Raw genomic sequence first — 15973 nt, 5'->3', positions numbered from 1 at the left:
CATGATGGAGACGATAGCAGCTAAAAGTCATCCTGCTGATGACCTGGTCCCAGGCCTTTCCAGCACCACCCACCTGAAAAACAAAACAAGAAAACACCCAGCACCCCTAAGAGGATGATGATGTGTGGGACATGACAGAGGCATCTCTAAAAACAAAGATTAAATATAAAAACATAAAATAAATCAGTGCAACAAGAGTGAGAAAGTGTTGTCATTATGAATTGGAGAATATACTCACATTTATTACCTACTTGGCAACACAAAAACATGACATTATTCGCGAAGAATTGTATTTTTCAACAATATGGTGTCATTTTCACAAAAATCGTTCTGTTCTTGGGGCTCGTGTCATTTGGAGTTGTTTCTACTTGGACAATTCACTTGTATTGCATATTTCAACAAGAAGGTAAAAAGTTTTTCAATGACAAACTTGGGCTTTCATATTCAGTGTGTGTGTGTGTGTGTGTGTGTGTGTGTGTGTGTGTGTGTGTGTGTGTGTGTGTGCGTGTGTGCGTGTGTGTGTGCCTATATTATAATAAAATGTATGTAATGAATTTGGAAAGACCCCAGGAAGAATAGCTACTGAGATTTCAGTGGCTAATGGGGATCTTAATAAACTAAACTAAACTAAACAAACACCAACAAATGCAGAAGAATACTCAGAGAATAAAATGGAGGGCATGGGAATGACTTCTCCCCCAAAATGTAACACCAAACTATCAGCAGCTGAAGAGGGAGTGCACAGTGAAAATCCAGAGGGCATCAAGCCATATTTAAAGAGCTGAAATGTTACAGTTCAAAGGGATTCTTGTAACGCCAGAAGAAAATAGCTGCCATGTGAATAGCTTCCACACCACCATCACATACACTGGTATGAAGAAGTGTCTGAACCTTTTGGAATTTCTCACATTTCTGCATAAAATCATCATCAAATGTGATCTGATCTTTGTCAAAATCACACAGATGAAAAAACAGTGTCTGCTTTAACTAAAACCACCCAAACATTTATAGGTTTTCATATTTTAATGAGGATAGCATGCAAACAATGACAGAAGGGGGAGGAATAAGTAACTGAACCATCACATTTAATATTTTGTGGCCCCGCTTTTGGCAGCAGTAACTTCAACCAGACGCTTCCTGTAGCTGCAGATCAGTCTGGCACATCGATCAGGACTAATATTGGCCCATTCGTCTTTACAAAACTGCTGTAGTTCAGTCAGATTCCTGGGATGTCTGGCATGAATCGCTGTCTTGTGGTCATGCCACAGCATTTCAATGGGGTTCAAGTCTGGACTTTGACTTGGCCACTCCAGAACGTGTATTTTGTTCTTCTGAAACCATTCTGAAGTTGATTTACTTTTGTGTTTTGAATCATTGTCATGTTGCAGCATCCATCCTCTTTTTAGCTTCAGCTGTCTGACGGACGGCCTCAGGTTTTCCTGCAAAACATCTTGATAAACTTTTGAATTCATTTTTCCTATTAATGATTGCAAGTTGTCCAGGCCCTGACGCAGCAGAACAGCCCCAAACCATGATGCTCCCTCCACCATGCTTCACGCTGGGGATGAGGTGTTGATGTTGGTGAGCTGTTCCATTTTTCCTGCACACGACGTTGTGTGTTCCTCCCAAACAATTCAACTTTGGCTTCATCAGTCCACAACATATTTTGCCAAAACTTCTGTGGAGTGTCCAAGTGCCTTTTTGGGAACATTAAAGGAGCAACAATGTTTTTTTAGACAGCAGTGGCTTCCTCTGTGGAGTCCTCCCATGAACATCATTCTTGGCCATTGTTTTACAATGTGCACAGAGATATTGGACTGTGCCAGTGATTTCTGTAAGTCTTTAGCAGACACTCTAGGGTTCTTTTTTACCTCTCTGAGTGTTCTGCGCTGAACTCTGCATTGAACTCATCTTTGGTGGACGGCCACTCCTTGGGAGAGAAGCAACAGTGCCAAACTCTGTCCATTTGTAGACAAAGTCTCTGACTGTCGATCGATGAACATTCAGACCTTTAGAGATGGTTTTGTATCCTTTCCCAGCTTTATACAAATCAAATATTCTTGATTGCAGGTCTTCAGACAGCTCTTTTGAGCGAGCCATGGTGCACATCAGACAATGCTTCTCATCAAGACAATTCTTACCAGGTGTGTGTTTTATAGTGGGCAGGGCAGTTTGAGGAAATACATTTGATCTCAACATGAATTTAACATTTTCTTGAATGGGATGAAGATTTTAAATGGGTGAATTGGAAACATAGAAATTATCTTTTCTACATAGACTCTATGGAGATTTTTTTTTACAATTTAGACAATATTTCAAAATCCATTAATAGTGGTGTACAGTATTGATAATCAAATGCCATAAACTGTTGTATGACCTAGCTCAGTTTAAAACCACTTTACAAACATGAATAGATATATATACACATGCAAACAGTAAATGCCACAGAACACTTTCTTCAACAGGAAATACATCCCCTCCCTTGAGATTTCCTGCTCTTTTGAGTGCTGCATCTTTGGATACTTTATTAAAATTGGTGGTTCTAAAATTCCCATATCTGTTCTGACCCTCTATATTGCTGTGAAGGACTATTGTCCTGATAAAGATACACACCTGAAAACAACTCCTCCCTCACTGTGTGAGGCCACGGCTTTGTTGAAGCATTTTCCTCTTGTAGACTGTGGGCCACTTCTCCAGGAACCTTGCAGAGATGGCATCACCAAGCATCAGACTTCAGTCTTGCTCAATCTGCAGACAAGAGTGATTAAGTAAAGACAGAGCATTATTAATACTATTGGTATGAAGGATATTCAGTTTCACACTAATGGAGTTGAAGGTCCACATACCAATCCTGGAATGTGTAAGAATAAAGACTGTGAAAATGACGAAGACTTCATCATGAACCATTTCTTGGCGATAGGTGAAGGTCTGCTTCATCGTCTCCTTGACAACTTCTTCATCTGCTGTATGCTTCATCGGTTCAATGGCCTCTGAACAAAGGACGTCTGTGGTTAGCCAGCTCTCTTCTACAAAGGACTCTCTATCACCTTCAGGACCACCTGTAACAGTTTTGACGTTTTTCGGATTACTGTCAAAAATATTGATAAACTTGACTTTTAGTCAATGTACAGTTAAAATAAACGGACCTGTTTGTGTGAGTGACCGTTGGCGGGTCCTCTTTGGTCCCTCTGATGCTTCTTTTTGAACAAATTTCAGTCTCCATGAAAAAGTCTCATATTATTTTATAAAAATATGTCTTAAAAAGTAACACAGAAACAAGGTAACAGTCTTGTAATAACACCATGCTTGAAATATTTCATGTTTATTTCAATGAGTGCCCAGTGAAAGGTTAACAAGGATTGGCAAATGCTGTACAGTAAAACGTGTCAACACTTCAATTTACCTCACTGGCAACGTTTAAGTCTCAAATTTTGTTGAACCATTCTAAAAAGATGCAAAAATATCTGCTGAACTTGCCTGAGCGAGAGAAGCGCTCTCATTTGCATGCCTTTGAGTAGAACTTGGCTGCAGTACGATGGTGCGATCAGAGTCCCCCTCATTGTCTCCACTGAATCTTTCAAAGGAGCAACTTGCAGAGAGGAGCTCACTGAATCTAGCAAACATGTTCAGATTTGACAGGTGTGATTAATACAAACATTTACACAATGTTAGTCCCATTCAGGTTTGGAATAGGACGTGACAGGTTAACACAGAAATGATAACTTTAAAAGATCAGGCTCAACTCACCATCAGGATTTTCTAGCAAACAGACCTCCAGCATTCCATTATTGAGACCATTTCAAGTGTGTGGCGGCGTACCACAGGGGTCAGTACAGGGACCTAAACTATTTGTATTTTACCTCAATGTCGTATGTGAAGTATCTGAACAAATGAAATTTGTATTATTTACTGATGACAGAAATATTTTAGGAAGTGGATTTCCAACAAGATTTGAACTTAATCACTTGAGAACTGAAAAACAAAAATGAAATGATGGTTTGCCAAAGATAACTTATCATTAAATCTCTGGAAAACAAAAATCATGATTGTTGTAAAATGCTAAATAATTGATAAAGATAGGGTTTAGATATAGAGCATTAATTTTCTCGGAGTAATAATCACAAAATTTACTGTAAACCTCACATAAACCATGTTCAAAACAAACTACAAACTATCCAGAAGCATCTCAGTTGTAAAAAAAAGTCAAAGAATTGCTGGAAAAAAATCCCTTATAATTCACCAGTTTTACCTTATTTAATTGACTGTGTGGAGGTATGTGGAAACATATTTCAAAAACATTTTATGTTGCAAAAGAGAGCAATGAGAATTATTCCCAATTTTGGTTTTTGTGAACACCCCAATCCATTATTTTGAGTCTACACCTTACAGTTCATTGACATAGTGGAGTTCAAAACTATTCATATAATGTATAAAGCATAGGATGACTAATTATTGAGTAATATTTGGAAATTGTTGTTTGAAAGAGAGACAGCTTATGATTTAAGGGGAAAGTTACACCTAAAAAAAATGAAAAAGTGTGCACTGTTTTTAAATGGTGCAGTCTTTTGAGCAAAACTATGGATCCAGATATTTGCTTGTTTGAATTGTGTACTTCAAGACAAACATAATTCTGTCAAGACATTTGTACACAGGATTTATAGTTAATTCATAGACAGTATGTTTATTTTGCTAAAAGTAGTGCAAAGATCAACCTGATCACCTTGAATAAATCATCACTCATTTGAGCTGTCTTTGTTCTTTGTGTCTCCTGCAGACTCTGTAATGTTCTGCCACAGCGGGTGCAGTTCACATACATGAACAGTAGGTGGCAGCAGCAGGACGGTCTACTACAGAGAAACAGGAAGTGTACAGAATATGTGAGATTTCATTAAATTTCTTGAAATTTAAGATTTGTATCAAAGCTGTTTTGATGTTAGTGTGCTCATTTTCTTAACATGAAGCATTTCAATGCTAATGAAAGATAAAAACATGAGCTTTTGAGAGAAGTCATGACGCTATAGACATAGTAGTCTCACTAAAATGTTACTAATCAGTTTTTATTGTACTCTTACGTTGTGTATGTGAAGAATTTAAAATCATGGCACAGTGCTGTTTGACAGACCATAAACAGCTTGGTCCTCATGCTTGTGTGTCCAGGACTGCAGACACATCCTTATCTGAGGGAATGGTCACTGAAGACTATACCTGAAGCAGGAGCAGAGGATGCTCACTGAGCAGGCTGGCATTCTGGAGAAAGAGAAAAGCACTGAGTCCCAGGAAATGGGGTAACTCTGAGAGACAGAGGAGTTCCAACATGTGGAGGCGAAGTTCAACAGAGAACGTCAGAATGAATTCCCAAGGCTGGCCTGGACAACAGGAATAAGTGCCAGAAAAGCTCTGCCACACCAGGCCACAGGACCAAACGAGCTGCACAGCAGAGGTGTGAACCACTGCCTCACACTGGATCACACCAGTAGCCTCTGTCGCAAGGAATTCCCTCTTGGCCTGAGCCACGTGTATGGAGGCCTTCTTGGGGAGTTCTTAGCCTCCTCGAAATTGGCCATCAAGTCCACGAGCCACTGTGGGAACAGGTCATTCTAGGGAGCATTTCAAAACAAAAAGTCAGTTGATAAATGAAATCCTCTGACAACATTTCCAAAGAAAATGCGCGTTTTTTTTTATAGTTCGGTGTCGACAGTGGAGGACCAAAAGCAAAGATGATGCAGCAGCAGCAGCAGCAGCAGCAGAAGAAGAGAAAGCTGGACTTCCGGTTTTCTAGCAGCGCAAACTTGAGAAATGGTTGAATTAAAGGTGCATTAAGGAGTTTGCACGTTTTACGCGAAACAGCGCCCCTTGCAGGCCTTGGGCGTAATGCAGCTTAGTGAAACATTTGTCCCTGTGGCTTGCGTGCACGGAAGAGGGGAACTCATTCCTCGCTCTTGTAGTAGTGCTTGAGTAAAATTTAAGTTTCTTTTACCTGGTGGAGTCTGTGCTGGAGCTGTGGCAGTGCTAGAAGACATTTGAATCATTTAGATTAATGTAGCATTTCCTGGTTGTAATTTATTCTGTCTGTTTATTTCAATAATGCTGTATTGAATTTTATGATAAATGATAGAACTTGAATCTTCATGTTCAATTAAGACGGGATCCAAATTCATTGACATATTTAAACTTGTTTTTATTGAGTAACACAGTAGTTCGTTACTTTTAAAATATTGCAACTCAGTTACTAACTTAGTTGTTTTTTGAAGAAGTAACTTGAAACTGTAACTAATGACTTTTTCAAAGGAACTTTCCCAACACTGCTTGCTCTCTCTCTCTCTCTCTCTCTGTCTCTCTGTCTCTGTCTCTCTCTCTCTCTCTCTCTCTCTCTCTCTCCTGTGTAGCCTCTGTAGAGTTGTGTAACACAACTTGTGTTATACATATCAATGTGTCATAATGATTTAAATGAAAGTGCATCTTGTGAAATAATGACAAAATGTACAATGCGTAATAATTAAATGCAATGACATATGATGCACTTTGTGTTTTGCAAAAAGAAAAACAAAACAAAACAAATGAATTCTGCTTTGGAACTGATACATTGTTGCCAACTCCCCAGTCAGGAAAATTCTAAATGATCTTATCATCTAATTTGCATATCTGCTCATTTGCATATATAGGTCAAATTTGACAATGATGTCATTTAAAACTGATACATTGTTGCAGATTCCTCAGTCAGGAAAGTTCTGAATGACGTCATCATGCAGAAGATTGAATCAACTGTATTGTTGAAAAGTGCATCACGTGACATGACAGCAACCCACAGAGCCCTGATCTTTCAAAGACAGCTTAAATAGAAGCGTGGACATCTATTGACATGCATGTATTTTGTTTCATTATTCTTTTACAAATGTAGATATGCTATCTACAATTACACATCAAATTTGATTTGTGTCTTGTCTCATGTCATTACACAGCAACATCTGAATAATTTAGATAAATGTATTTTTTTTAATAATGTAATAGTTACTTTTCATAGTAATCGGTGACTTTTACAATTACTTTTTTGAAGAAGTAACTTGTAAACATCAGTAAATCAATCAATCAATCAATCAATCAATCAATCAATCAATCAATCAATCAGTTTTTATTTGTAGATAGCTTTCATATTCACAAAAAAAAAAAAACCCATAAAGTACTAAACAGCAAAATCAGTCATGAAAACAAAAAAACAAAACCGCACCATCAATCGTAACGAATTACCTTATATTATACATATAATATAATAACTTGTTCTGTTCACTGTTCACGACCTATCTCTGTATGTCTATGTTGCGTTTCTGGGCTGGATCTAGTTTTTCTTATCTATGTTTGGTGGCTTGAGTGCTTTATGCCTATGCTTCAACTTTGGCGTGTCTGTGGACCTTCGTGTGTGTTTGTGTCCACAGTCTGTCAGGTTTTTGCTGGTCTCCAGCTGTGGGATCTGTCGATCGCTGTTAGATTTGTGGAGTTCCTCGGCGTTTGTTTGCTCCAGGGGACTCCTGCTTCTGAACAGAGTCGGTGTTTGCCTCCCTGGCCTGAGCGAGGACAGCTCCGGAGGGGTCGATCGGGTGGTCGGTAGGTACTTTCCGGGGTTTTAGTGTGGGGAAAGCCCCGGGCGGGTCTCTCCTGATTGTCCGGGAAAAAGTCTGAACTCTCCGGGGCTTGTCGGTACTCCTCTGCGGGGATAGAGCTCCGGGCGGCGGCGCTACGCACCGATAAAATCCTCGTCTATCGGACTTAAGTATAACAGTCCATATTTTAACAACTTTACGTGTTTGTTAAGTCTCCAGCGGGGTTAAAGTGGCTCCGGATGCGTTAAACACCACACACACTCACCCCGAAACAACTTTAAAGCGTCTTTCTCGTGTTGTGTGTGAAGTTTCAACGCAGATTCCTCTGGAGCTAACAGGCTAACGTTAGCATCACAGAAGGCTGTGGAAACAGTCTGGAAAGGGAAATAAACTGATTTCCTTTTCAGCCTAATGAATTACAATAAACTATTTTGAGCTTAAGAAGTGAAAGTGGCTTTACTTTACATATATACCATAAACTGCATTATATTACATGAAATTGAGTCTATTTAAAACTACTTTATAAATACATTACACTAACAGAACATTATTACTGCTTACTTGATAATTACAGGTTAGGTTAGCACACATTAGTGCCATAGAATGTATGCTATTTAAGTTGAAAATTTAATTAAACATTTTTAAGTTGAGATTCAAGAATAAAATCTTTAATGTGGCCATAAATCACTATACCTCCTCTCTGTGAATCGTGTTTGCTGTGTTTTGGTTCATTTCATCCTTTGAGTACTTTTATTTGTCTGTTAAACCTTGTGCATATTAATATTTAAATCCTTTATCCTGTCTTATTTGATATTCAGCTTTCTATCTATTCATTCTGTGTGGGGCAAGGCTTACAGGATTTTTTTTTGTGGGATTTATGAAGATGTTTTAGTCTTCTCCATTCTAAAAGGTCAAAATTGTTCGAAAAATGCTGGAAAAGAAAAGCAAAATGCCAAAAATCAGGTACAAAAACATCCGAAAATATAGTGAACTGTTTGCATTATAAATTGGAACTCAGCCCATCTAACATCCGAACATGAACTCACTGCTCTTTCTTCAAATCCACACTCAGAATGCATCTGTTCATATCCGCCTTTCAACCATAATACACTTAACTCTGTTTTGGTTGTTATTTACTTGTATCTTTGTACAGCGATCTTGAGTGTCTTGAAAGACGTTTTGAATTAAATATCTTACTATTATTATTATTATTATTAAATTGTAATTGACACTTCATCAACAGGTAAGTTTGATATGGTGGGAAAATCAGAAAATCACAGTCATAAATGTTGCAGATGGAATGAAAACATACTCCTCCGTCATATCTGAGACCTGAGGAGCGTTGGGTGCAGTGGAGGCATGTCCCCACTAGATGTCCTGCTCCTCCGGCTCCTCCTGTGCTCCTCCTCAGCTCTCTCTGGACCTCCTCCGTGTTTCAGGCATGATCTGGAGCAGTGAGAGGTTGTGGCGGCCTCATCACTAGCTGCCATCACGGCGGGGGACCTTCGGAGCTGTGTGTGCAGGGTGGTCATCTACCTCCAGAAGGACATGTCCGGGGACAGCTGCCTCCCCACCTCCCCGGCCCCCCCGCTGGCCTGTCCCAAGACCAAGACCTGCAGCTACCGAGGAGCGGTGGGCCTGGGTAACAAGTACGTCCGGCTGAACGTGGGCGGGACGCTGTTCTACACCACGCTGCAGGTGCTGACCAGACACAACTCCATGCTGAAGGCCATGTTCAGCGGGAAGAAGGAGGTGTTTACTGACAAAGAAGGTGAACTGCAGCAACACAGACTTCCTCATTGAATTCACAACATCTTGTCACAATACTAAGCATCAATTGAGCAGGTTGAAACTCCACCGTCTACCTGAGGATATCATCCCTTCATGACCATCTTCAAGCTCACACAGATCAAATAATCTCAAAAGTGGTTTCTGAAACAGGACTGTGTGTGTGTGATTATAGGTGAATACATCAGAATTAGAGTTAAACATGAGTGTCTTCATTGTATCTGCTGTTTCTGCAGGTTGGATCCTGATCGACCGCAATGGGAAGCACTTCGGCAGCATCCTGTGTTTCCTGCGCGACGGCACGCTCACCTTGCCCAAAGGCCGGCAGGCGGTCCTGGAGCTGCTGGCTGAGGCCAGGTACTACCTGGTCCAGGGTCTGGTGGAGCTCTGTCAGAACAGCCTGCAGGTCAGTTCCTCCTGGATCTCTGAGAAACTCCCTGCACTGAAAATGTCTGCATGCAGATATAAATCATAGTCATTATTTTAGTGATTTCATTAGTATTAGATAAGTGATGAAATCTCGAATCATTGTTCTATTGGAGGGTGACCTGATTCATGTGCGAGAGGCTGAGTTGAATCTCTCCGCTTCACGTCACATTCACTGCAAGCTAAAAGTAAACTTTTATTTAAAAACGAGGGGCCGTTTACACCATTTCAAGTGAAAACCTCAAACTTTCATGGTATTTTGGGTGTTAGTTTACACAACAGTGCTTTTTTTAAAACAGCTCTCAAGGTGGAACTTTGCAATAAGGCTCCAATTCTGTCGTCATGGAAACGGGGGAACTTCATCTCCCATGTAGTTGGCAGAGACGCTGCTACTTTGGATCTGCACCACAGTCATTGTAAATAATTTCTTGTGCAAGTAGGTGAACAGTCACTACAATAGAGGCCTGCAGGGTGTCGTTACTGCCAGTCCGTGTTCTCCTGCACTTGGTAGTCTTAGAGTTGAGGGTCACTGTAAAAACAATCCAACTGGCTCGACTGTCCATATGAATGTCTATGTGAACACCCATTGTTAAATTTGGTAGTGTATTTTTAAAACAGCACCCACTAGTGGCCCAACATGAAAACAACATTTTCAGTGTTTATGTAATTTTGTTATCAAAACATTGCCGTGTGAATGGGATATTTTCCTGAAACGAAAATACAAATGGATGCGTTTTGACTTGAAATGATGACGTCGAAACTTTGCTGGAACCTCAGGAGTGTCTTGAGTTTTCAAGCTTTGCTTTTGTAAATCAACGTGTGTTTCAACTGAGCAAAAAAAACCCAAAAACATCAAGTATCTTGAACACAGGGAAAAATAATGGATGAACGAAAGACTCTGATCTTCCGTTTTAATGTGAAAGATCTTCTTATCCTCTTGTTTCTTCTGAATGGTGAGTTAAAACTGGTGAAATGTTTGAGGTGATGAAGTGTGACGTGTTGGACAGGAAAACAAGGAGCAGCCGCTGTGCGTTATACCTGTGATCACCTGTGGACAAGAGGAGGACAGACTCATCCAGTCCTCCAGCAAGGTGAGGAGACGCACGCACGCACGCACGCACGCACGCACGCAGACAGCAGGGAAATAACTTGCATTTAATATTTGGAATCCTTGAAACAAGGGAAACGTTTTTTTTTCCGACTTCACAGTTACTGCTGCTTTTAAAATTGATTCTGTCTTCGCGTTAGCCTCGTTTGCAGTATGTGCTGCTGTGATACAGGTTTCTTGCGTTTGAATGTTTATGTACTCCAACTCTTCATCAGCGCTGAATTCGTCAAAGTATTTGATTGGATGATATGTCAAAGCTGGCTTGTTTTAAACAAAAGCTCTTCTGATTGAAGTGTAATGTCTGTGTTTAGCCTGTAGTGAAGCTGCTGTACAACAGGAGCAACAACAAGTACTCCTACACCAGGTGAGGAAACCCCGCTCCTCCTCACCTCATTCATCTCTGTGGCTTTCTGTCTCCTGCCGATTGAAGTAAACCGTCTTTTCATCCCGGCAGCATGTCGGACGACAACCTGCTGAAGAACATCGAGCTGTTCGACAGGCTGTCGCTCAGCTTCAATGGCCGCGTGCTCTTCATCAAAGACGTGATCGGAGACGAGATCTGCTGCTGGTCCTTCTACGGTCAGGGCCGCAAGCTGGCCGAGGTGTGCTGCACCTCCATCGTGTACGCCACGGAGAAGAAGCAGACCAAGGTGAGGACGAAAGTTCACTTTGAACTTCAGCTGGGAAATGTTGAGTTTTGAGTTCAGCGTCGAGGATCTCCGGCGGATCGTGACTCGTCTTCGGTCCCGTCTGCAGGTGGAGTTTCCCGAAGCCCGGATCTACGAGGAGACCCTCAACACGCTGCTTTACGAGACCATGCCGCTGCCCGACAACTCGCTGCTGGAGGCCACGCGCCGCAGCTACAACAACAGCGGCTCCCACAGCGAGGAGGAGGAGGGGCCCGCGGGGGGCGGCGCCGAGCTGCGGGAGCGGGTGCGGCGGATCCACGTCAAGAGGTACAGCACGTACGACGACCGGCCGCTGGGACACTGAGTCCTCTGGAAAACTGACTGTCCTCCCCTCAATCTGAAACATCACGCGTCAATATTTATAGATTTGCCTTTTCTATTCTGTACACATTAACATCCTGTTTGATCAGACGGAGTGTGCCTTTTATCATGTTTTAATGCAGTGTACCCGGATGCCTTTTACCAGCTGTGAAGATAAAGTTTTATTCTCCCACTTTCCGCCCGAGTCCAGTGGTCTGTTTGTTTGTTTGGTTGAACCTGTTTGGATCTTTGGATCTTGGATTGAATAACCGTCACCCGGCTTGATTCAGAGTTCAGTGTGTGGTGCTTGTTGAGACCAGAAGCTCCACACTGTTCCAGATTTTCCGTCAGATGTTTTGATATTTGACGTGTTTCTTTTTTTCCACTCATCAGTTTTCTCAGTGAACAGGGAATAACAGGCAGCTTTTCAAAACACTGAAGTCCTCACTGATCGGCTAATTCATGTCTCACTGGATCAGGCAGATTGTCACAGATGATTTTCTACAGGTGAGTCATGATTTGTTTTCATACTGATTTACAGCAAAGGGCCAATATCAGTGAAACACCAAGCTTTAAGTTTTTTGTTTTTTTTTTAATCCTCTCATATTTTAATGCTTTATTTTTTCCGTATTTACTCTTTTGCATTGTAACACCATTTCTTTCACTGGGTTCATTTCTTTTCAGGAGATACTCCACATTATGTACTTAAACTTCAGGGGCACCAATAATGGTGAGCAGGACTGTACGTGTGCAATTTGAAAAAAATTAAACTAAATCAAAATTCTTAAAAAAAAAAAAAAAAAAATTAACAATATGAGTACTTACAATGTTGAAAATGGGCTGAGGAAGAAATAACACCATATAAAGAAATAAACAGGATTGTCACAATGAAAAAAAAGTTTGAAAAAGCCCCTAAATCAGTTAACTTTCCTGTTGTCGGTGTAAACTTGATTCACCCCTCCTCCCTCCTCCCTCCTCCTGGGCTTCTGTGACGATCTGAGAGTCGTGTGACGGGTTTGGTTCTCCTCTCCGACTCCTCGGAGCGTGGGACGTCTGGGGTGAAGACGGGAATCGGATTGAGTGTGGCGCATGCTAACTTTCTGTCTGTACACCCCCGGTTTCTATGGCAACCGGGAAGGGTTCAGATGAGGACGAGACGGCGAGCGGTGGAGAAACTCCAGTTCATTTGACACATCGCCGTTAGATTCACCATCTGAGAGTTTTTTGCGGCTCACAGATTGTGCATGTCGGTTCACAATGTTGCCTTTGAGGTGTTTTTTTACTTCACAATAACAGTGCTCTTTCTCTTTTCGGACCCAAGTTTAACACAACTGCACATTGTTTTGTTTTTATTTTCATCTGTAGTGTTTTCAATCCGGTTTTAGCCCATTTTCTACTTTTCTGCCTTTCATTTCTCCCCTGTAGCCTCCAGGAAGTGAAACACAGAGCATCCTTCACAGCTCGTGTCTGTTAGCATTTGTGATAAATTGTACAGGATGTCTTCTCAGATATCATGTCATAGCAATCCATTAAAAAGTCAAAGGTAAAGCGACAGACCTCTGGGAATTTTCTTTATTTGGATTTACGCCTGTTATTTTACCCAAGAACCAGACTTTAGAAAAGCATCCATCTGATGTGGTGAAAGCTGCATCTGACCCCTGACCTCAGCCTCTGGAATCGTGTGTGTGTGTGTGTGTTTTCTGTAGCTACTCGCAGCGCATCAGTCCTGCAGCAGACCTGCGTTCTCACCGTGACGCGTGATGAACCGCGGGTATTTGTGGCTGCGGCACGAGGCTGAACGGCGGCGAGGAGCTCCTCCTCCGGTGGGGAGACGGAGCGGTGGCGTGTCCGTCGGAGGAGCCGAGCTCCTCCTGGTCTCACGCTGCCGTGACGTCATGCTCCGTGCAGCAGGCCCAGCCCGCCATCATCGCCGACAACGGGCAACATGTGCTTCACTCAGCTCTATATTTAGCATCCTTCTTCTCCATCTGCTGCAGCTCCTCCCGTGTGTGTGTGTGTGTGTGTGTGTGTGTGTGTGACTGCTGTGCCAAGCTTATGAATGAAGTCATTAAAAATCAAAGGTGCATTAAATGAGCTGATTAGGTTTTCTCACTTTGGAATCCCTCGACAGTCCAGCCCCAGAGGGGAGACGTGTATGGCCTCCAGCCTCTCAGCCCGGCAGGGTGGTGTCTGTCGGCGTCGTCCTCCACCACCGTCCGGGGAGTTTGACTGTTCTGTGCACTGTCTGAGCTGTTCCTGCTCTCTTCCAGACCGAGGCGTCAGACGCTCCTCCGATCTGCTGCAGACACTTTCCTAGTTTCAGGGATAGAAAACATTCCGGATTCTGAGATTATAGTTGCAATTCTGAGAAAAGCATAAAAGCGAGATTATAAAATCACAATTCTGAGAGGGGGAGAAAAAAAAAAAGGAAATTTTGAAATTAAAGGTGTTTTTTTTATTACAATCAGAAAAAGATTGACATTTTAAGATATGGATCAGAATTCTGAGATTGGAGAATGATCAAAGGAAGGTGTGAATTTTGGGGAATATGGTCCTTTTAAATACTGAGATTAGCATCAGAGTCATGTTGGATGAGCACCACGACCACAGTTAATACGTCTTGTGCACACACGTGACTTGACGAACAACAACAACATTAATGCTTGCCTCCAGAGAGCGTCCGTGTGTTCTCCCATTGTTCATGTTTATAGCGTTGTTCTTGTGTGTGGCTTCAGTTATAAAAACAAACAACAGCACCCACTAGCGGCCCAAGACGAAAACTACTTCATTGTCACTTCTGATCGTTTGAACAGACATTTCAGGAACGTTCTGAAATTAAATAGTTGCCACATACAAATGGATCCGTGTGAATTCTGGGATTATAGTCGGAATATATTTATATTTTTCTGTATTGGGGTGTTGAGCAGAAGTTTGAGGCTCCACAGGTTGATGTGTGTGTTTATGGAGGGGGCTGCGGGTCCGGGCGGGGCTGCTCCTCTCCTCCATTGATCCGTGCGGAGGGAGGATGAGGAGGAGGAGGGTGGGGGAGGGGGAGGAGGATGAGGAGGGGGAGGGGGGGGGGGGGGGCGGATCCTCTGACGTCCCCGTGAAGCTGCTCGGTGCGTCAGAGTCCAGCTGAGCCGAGGAGGAAGGAGGAAACGCGGACTGGCGCGGAGAGGAGCGACAGAGCCGGGCACGCACACCTGTTCAGGAGCTCAGCGCGCACGGACCGCGGACGCACGCGACCCCACGGGACGCACGGACATGGAGGGCTGCACGGAGGAAGAGTACAAGGAGAAATTACTGTGGAACGTCAAACGGGAGGTAAGCAGCGGCGCTCCGGGGCAGATGCGCCTCTCACACCCAGACACACACACACACACACACACACACACACACACACACGCACAAACACACACGCGCATACAGACGCGGCGCGGCGGCTGCGGTTCTGAACGCGTACACGCGACGAGCTCCACAAAGTCCACTTAGACTCCAGTGGTCACGCGCACAGCATCCTGCAGCTTTCTGACGATACACAGCATCTTGTCATCATCCAAACTGCAACATGTCCTCCTCCATTGCTATTATTAGAATATGCCTTATAATAACCGCTATTATCAGGATCAGATGTTTACCTGTAGCCCCCCCCCCCCCCCCCCCCCCCCCAGGACTTTTCCATTGTGACTGATTGAGGTTACTGTAATATATCCTAAAATGTTCCACATGCGCAGTGTTTCCGTGCACTGTGCCTTCATGCTCTGCAGACCCGACATGACAGCGTTCTGGACATGAAAGAAAAGTTGGATTAATCCCAATAAATCCACCTGAAATCGTTGATTAAACCAAGAAAAATGACCAAAATCGGGTTACAGAGGAATACACAAATAAGACTGATTGAAAAATGTGAATATAATTGACCAAAGTGTTCGTAATAATCCCAAATCGTATGGTTATTAAGAAAACTGCATCACACGTTGACCCGAGAACATTTAGACCTCTTCAACAAGATCTCATGCTAATTACTCAGAAGAAATATTGATTTAAACCTTGCATATTTTCATATA

General features: G+C 42.5%; 2 protein-coding genes across 3 annotated transcripts in view; both read left to right on the top strand.

Annotated features, from left to right (window-relative positions):
* The first annotated feature begins 7345 nt into the window (after positions 1 to 7345).
* Positions 7346 to 12776, top strand: tnfaip1 (tumor necrosis factor, alpha-induced protein 1 (endothelial)). Its single transcript, XM_030109354.1, has 7 exons — positions 7346 to 7599; positions 9035 to 9366; positions 9620 to 9789; positions 10817 to 10900; positions 11229 to 11281; positions 11372 to 11567; positions 11674 to 12776. The coding sequence occupies exons 2-7, from the start codon at positions 9144 to 9146 to the stop codon at positions 11908 to 11910; spliced, it is 963 nt and encodes a 320-aa protein (XP_029965214.1). The 5' UTR covers positions 7346 to 7599; positions 9035 to 9143; the 3' UTR covers positions 11911 to 12776.
* Positions 12777 to 15024: 2248 nt separating this feature from the next.
* The window catches only part of sgsm2 (small G protein signaling modulator 2), a 73033-nt gene continuing 72084 nt past the window's right edge, over positions 15025 to 15973 (top strand). For both annotated transcript variants that reach the window (XM_030109343.1, XM_030109342.1), the window contains exon 1: positions 15025 to 15230. In XM_030109343.1, the coding sequence (XP_029965203.1) occupies positions 15171 to 15230 (60 nt within the window). In that variant the 5' untranslated portion in view covers positions 15025 to 15170. The remainder of the gene's footprint in view (positions 15231 to 15973) is intronic.

Source organism: Salarias fasciatus, chromosome 14 (genome assembly GCF_902148845.1).
Source record: "Salarias fasciatus chromosome 14, fSalaFa1.1, whole genome shotgun sequence".
NCBI classification, from domain to species: domain Eukaryota; kingdom Metazoa; phylum Chordata; class Actinopteri; order Blenniiformes; family Blenniidae; genus Salarias; species Salarias fasciatus.
Note: the sequence above shows the minus strand (reverse complement) of the source record. Positions and strands in the feature narration are given on the sequence as shown.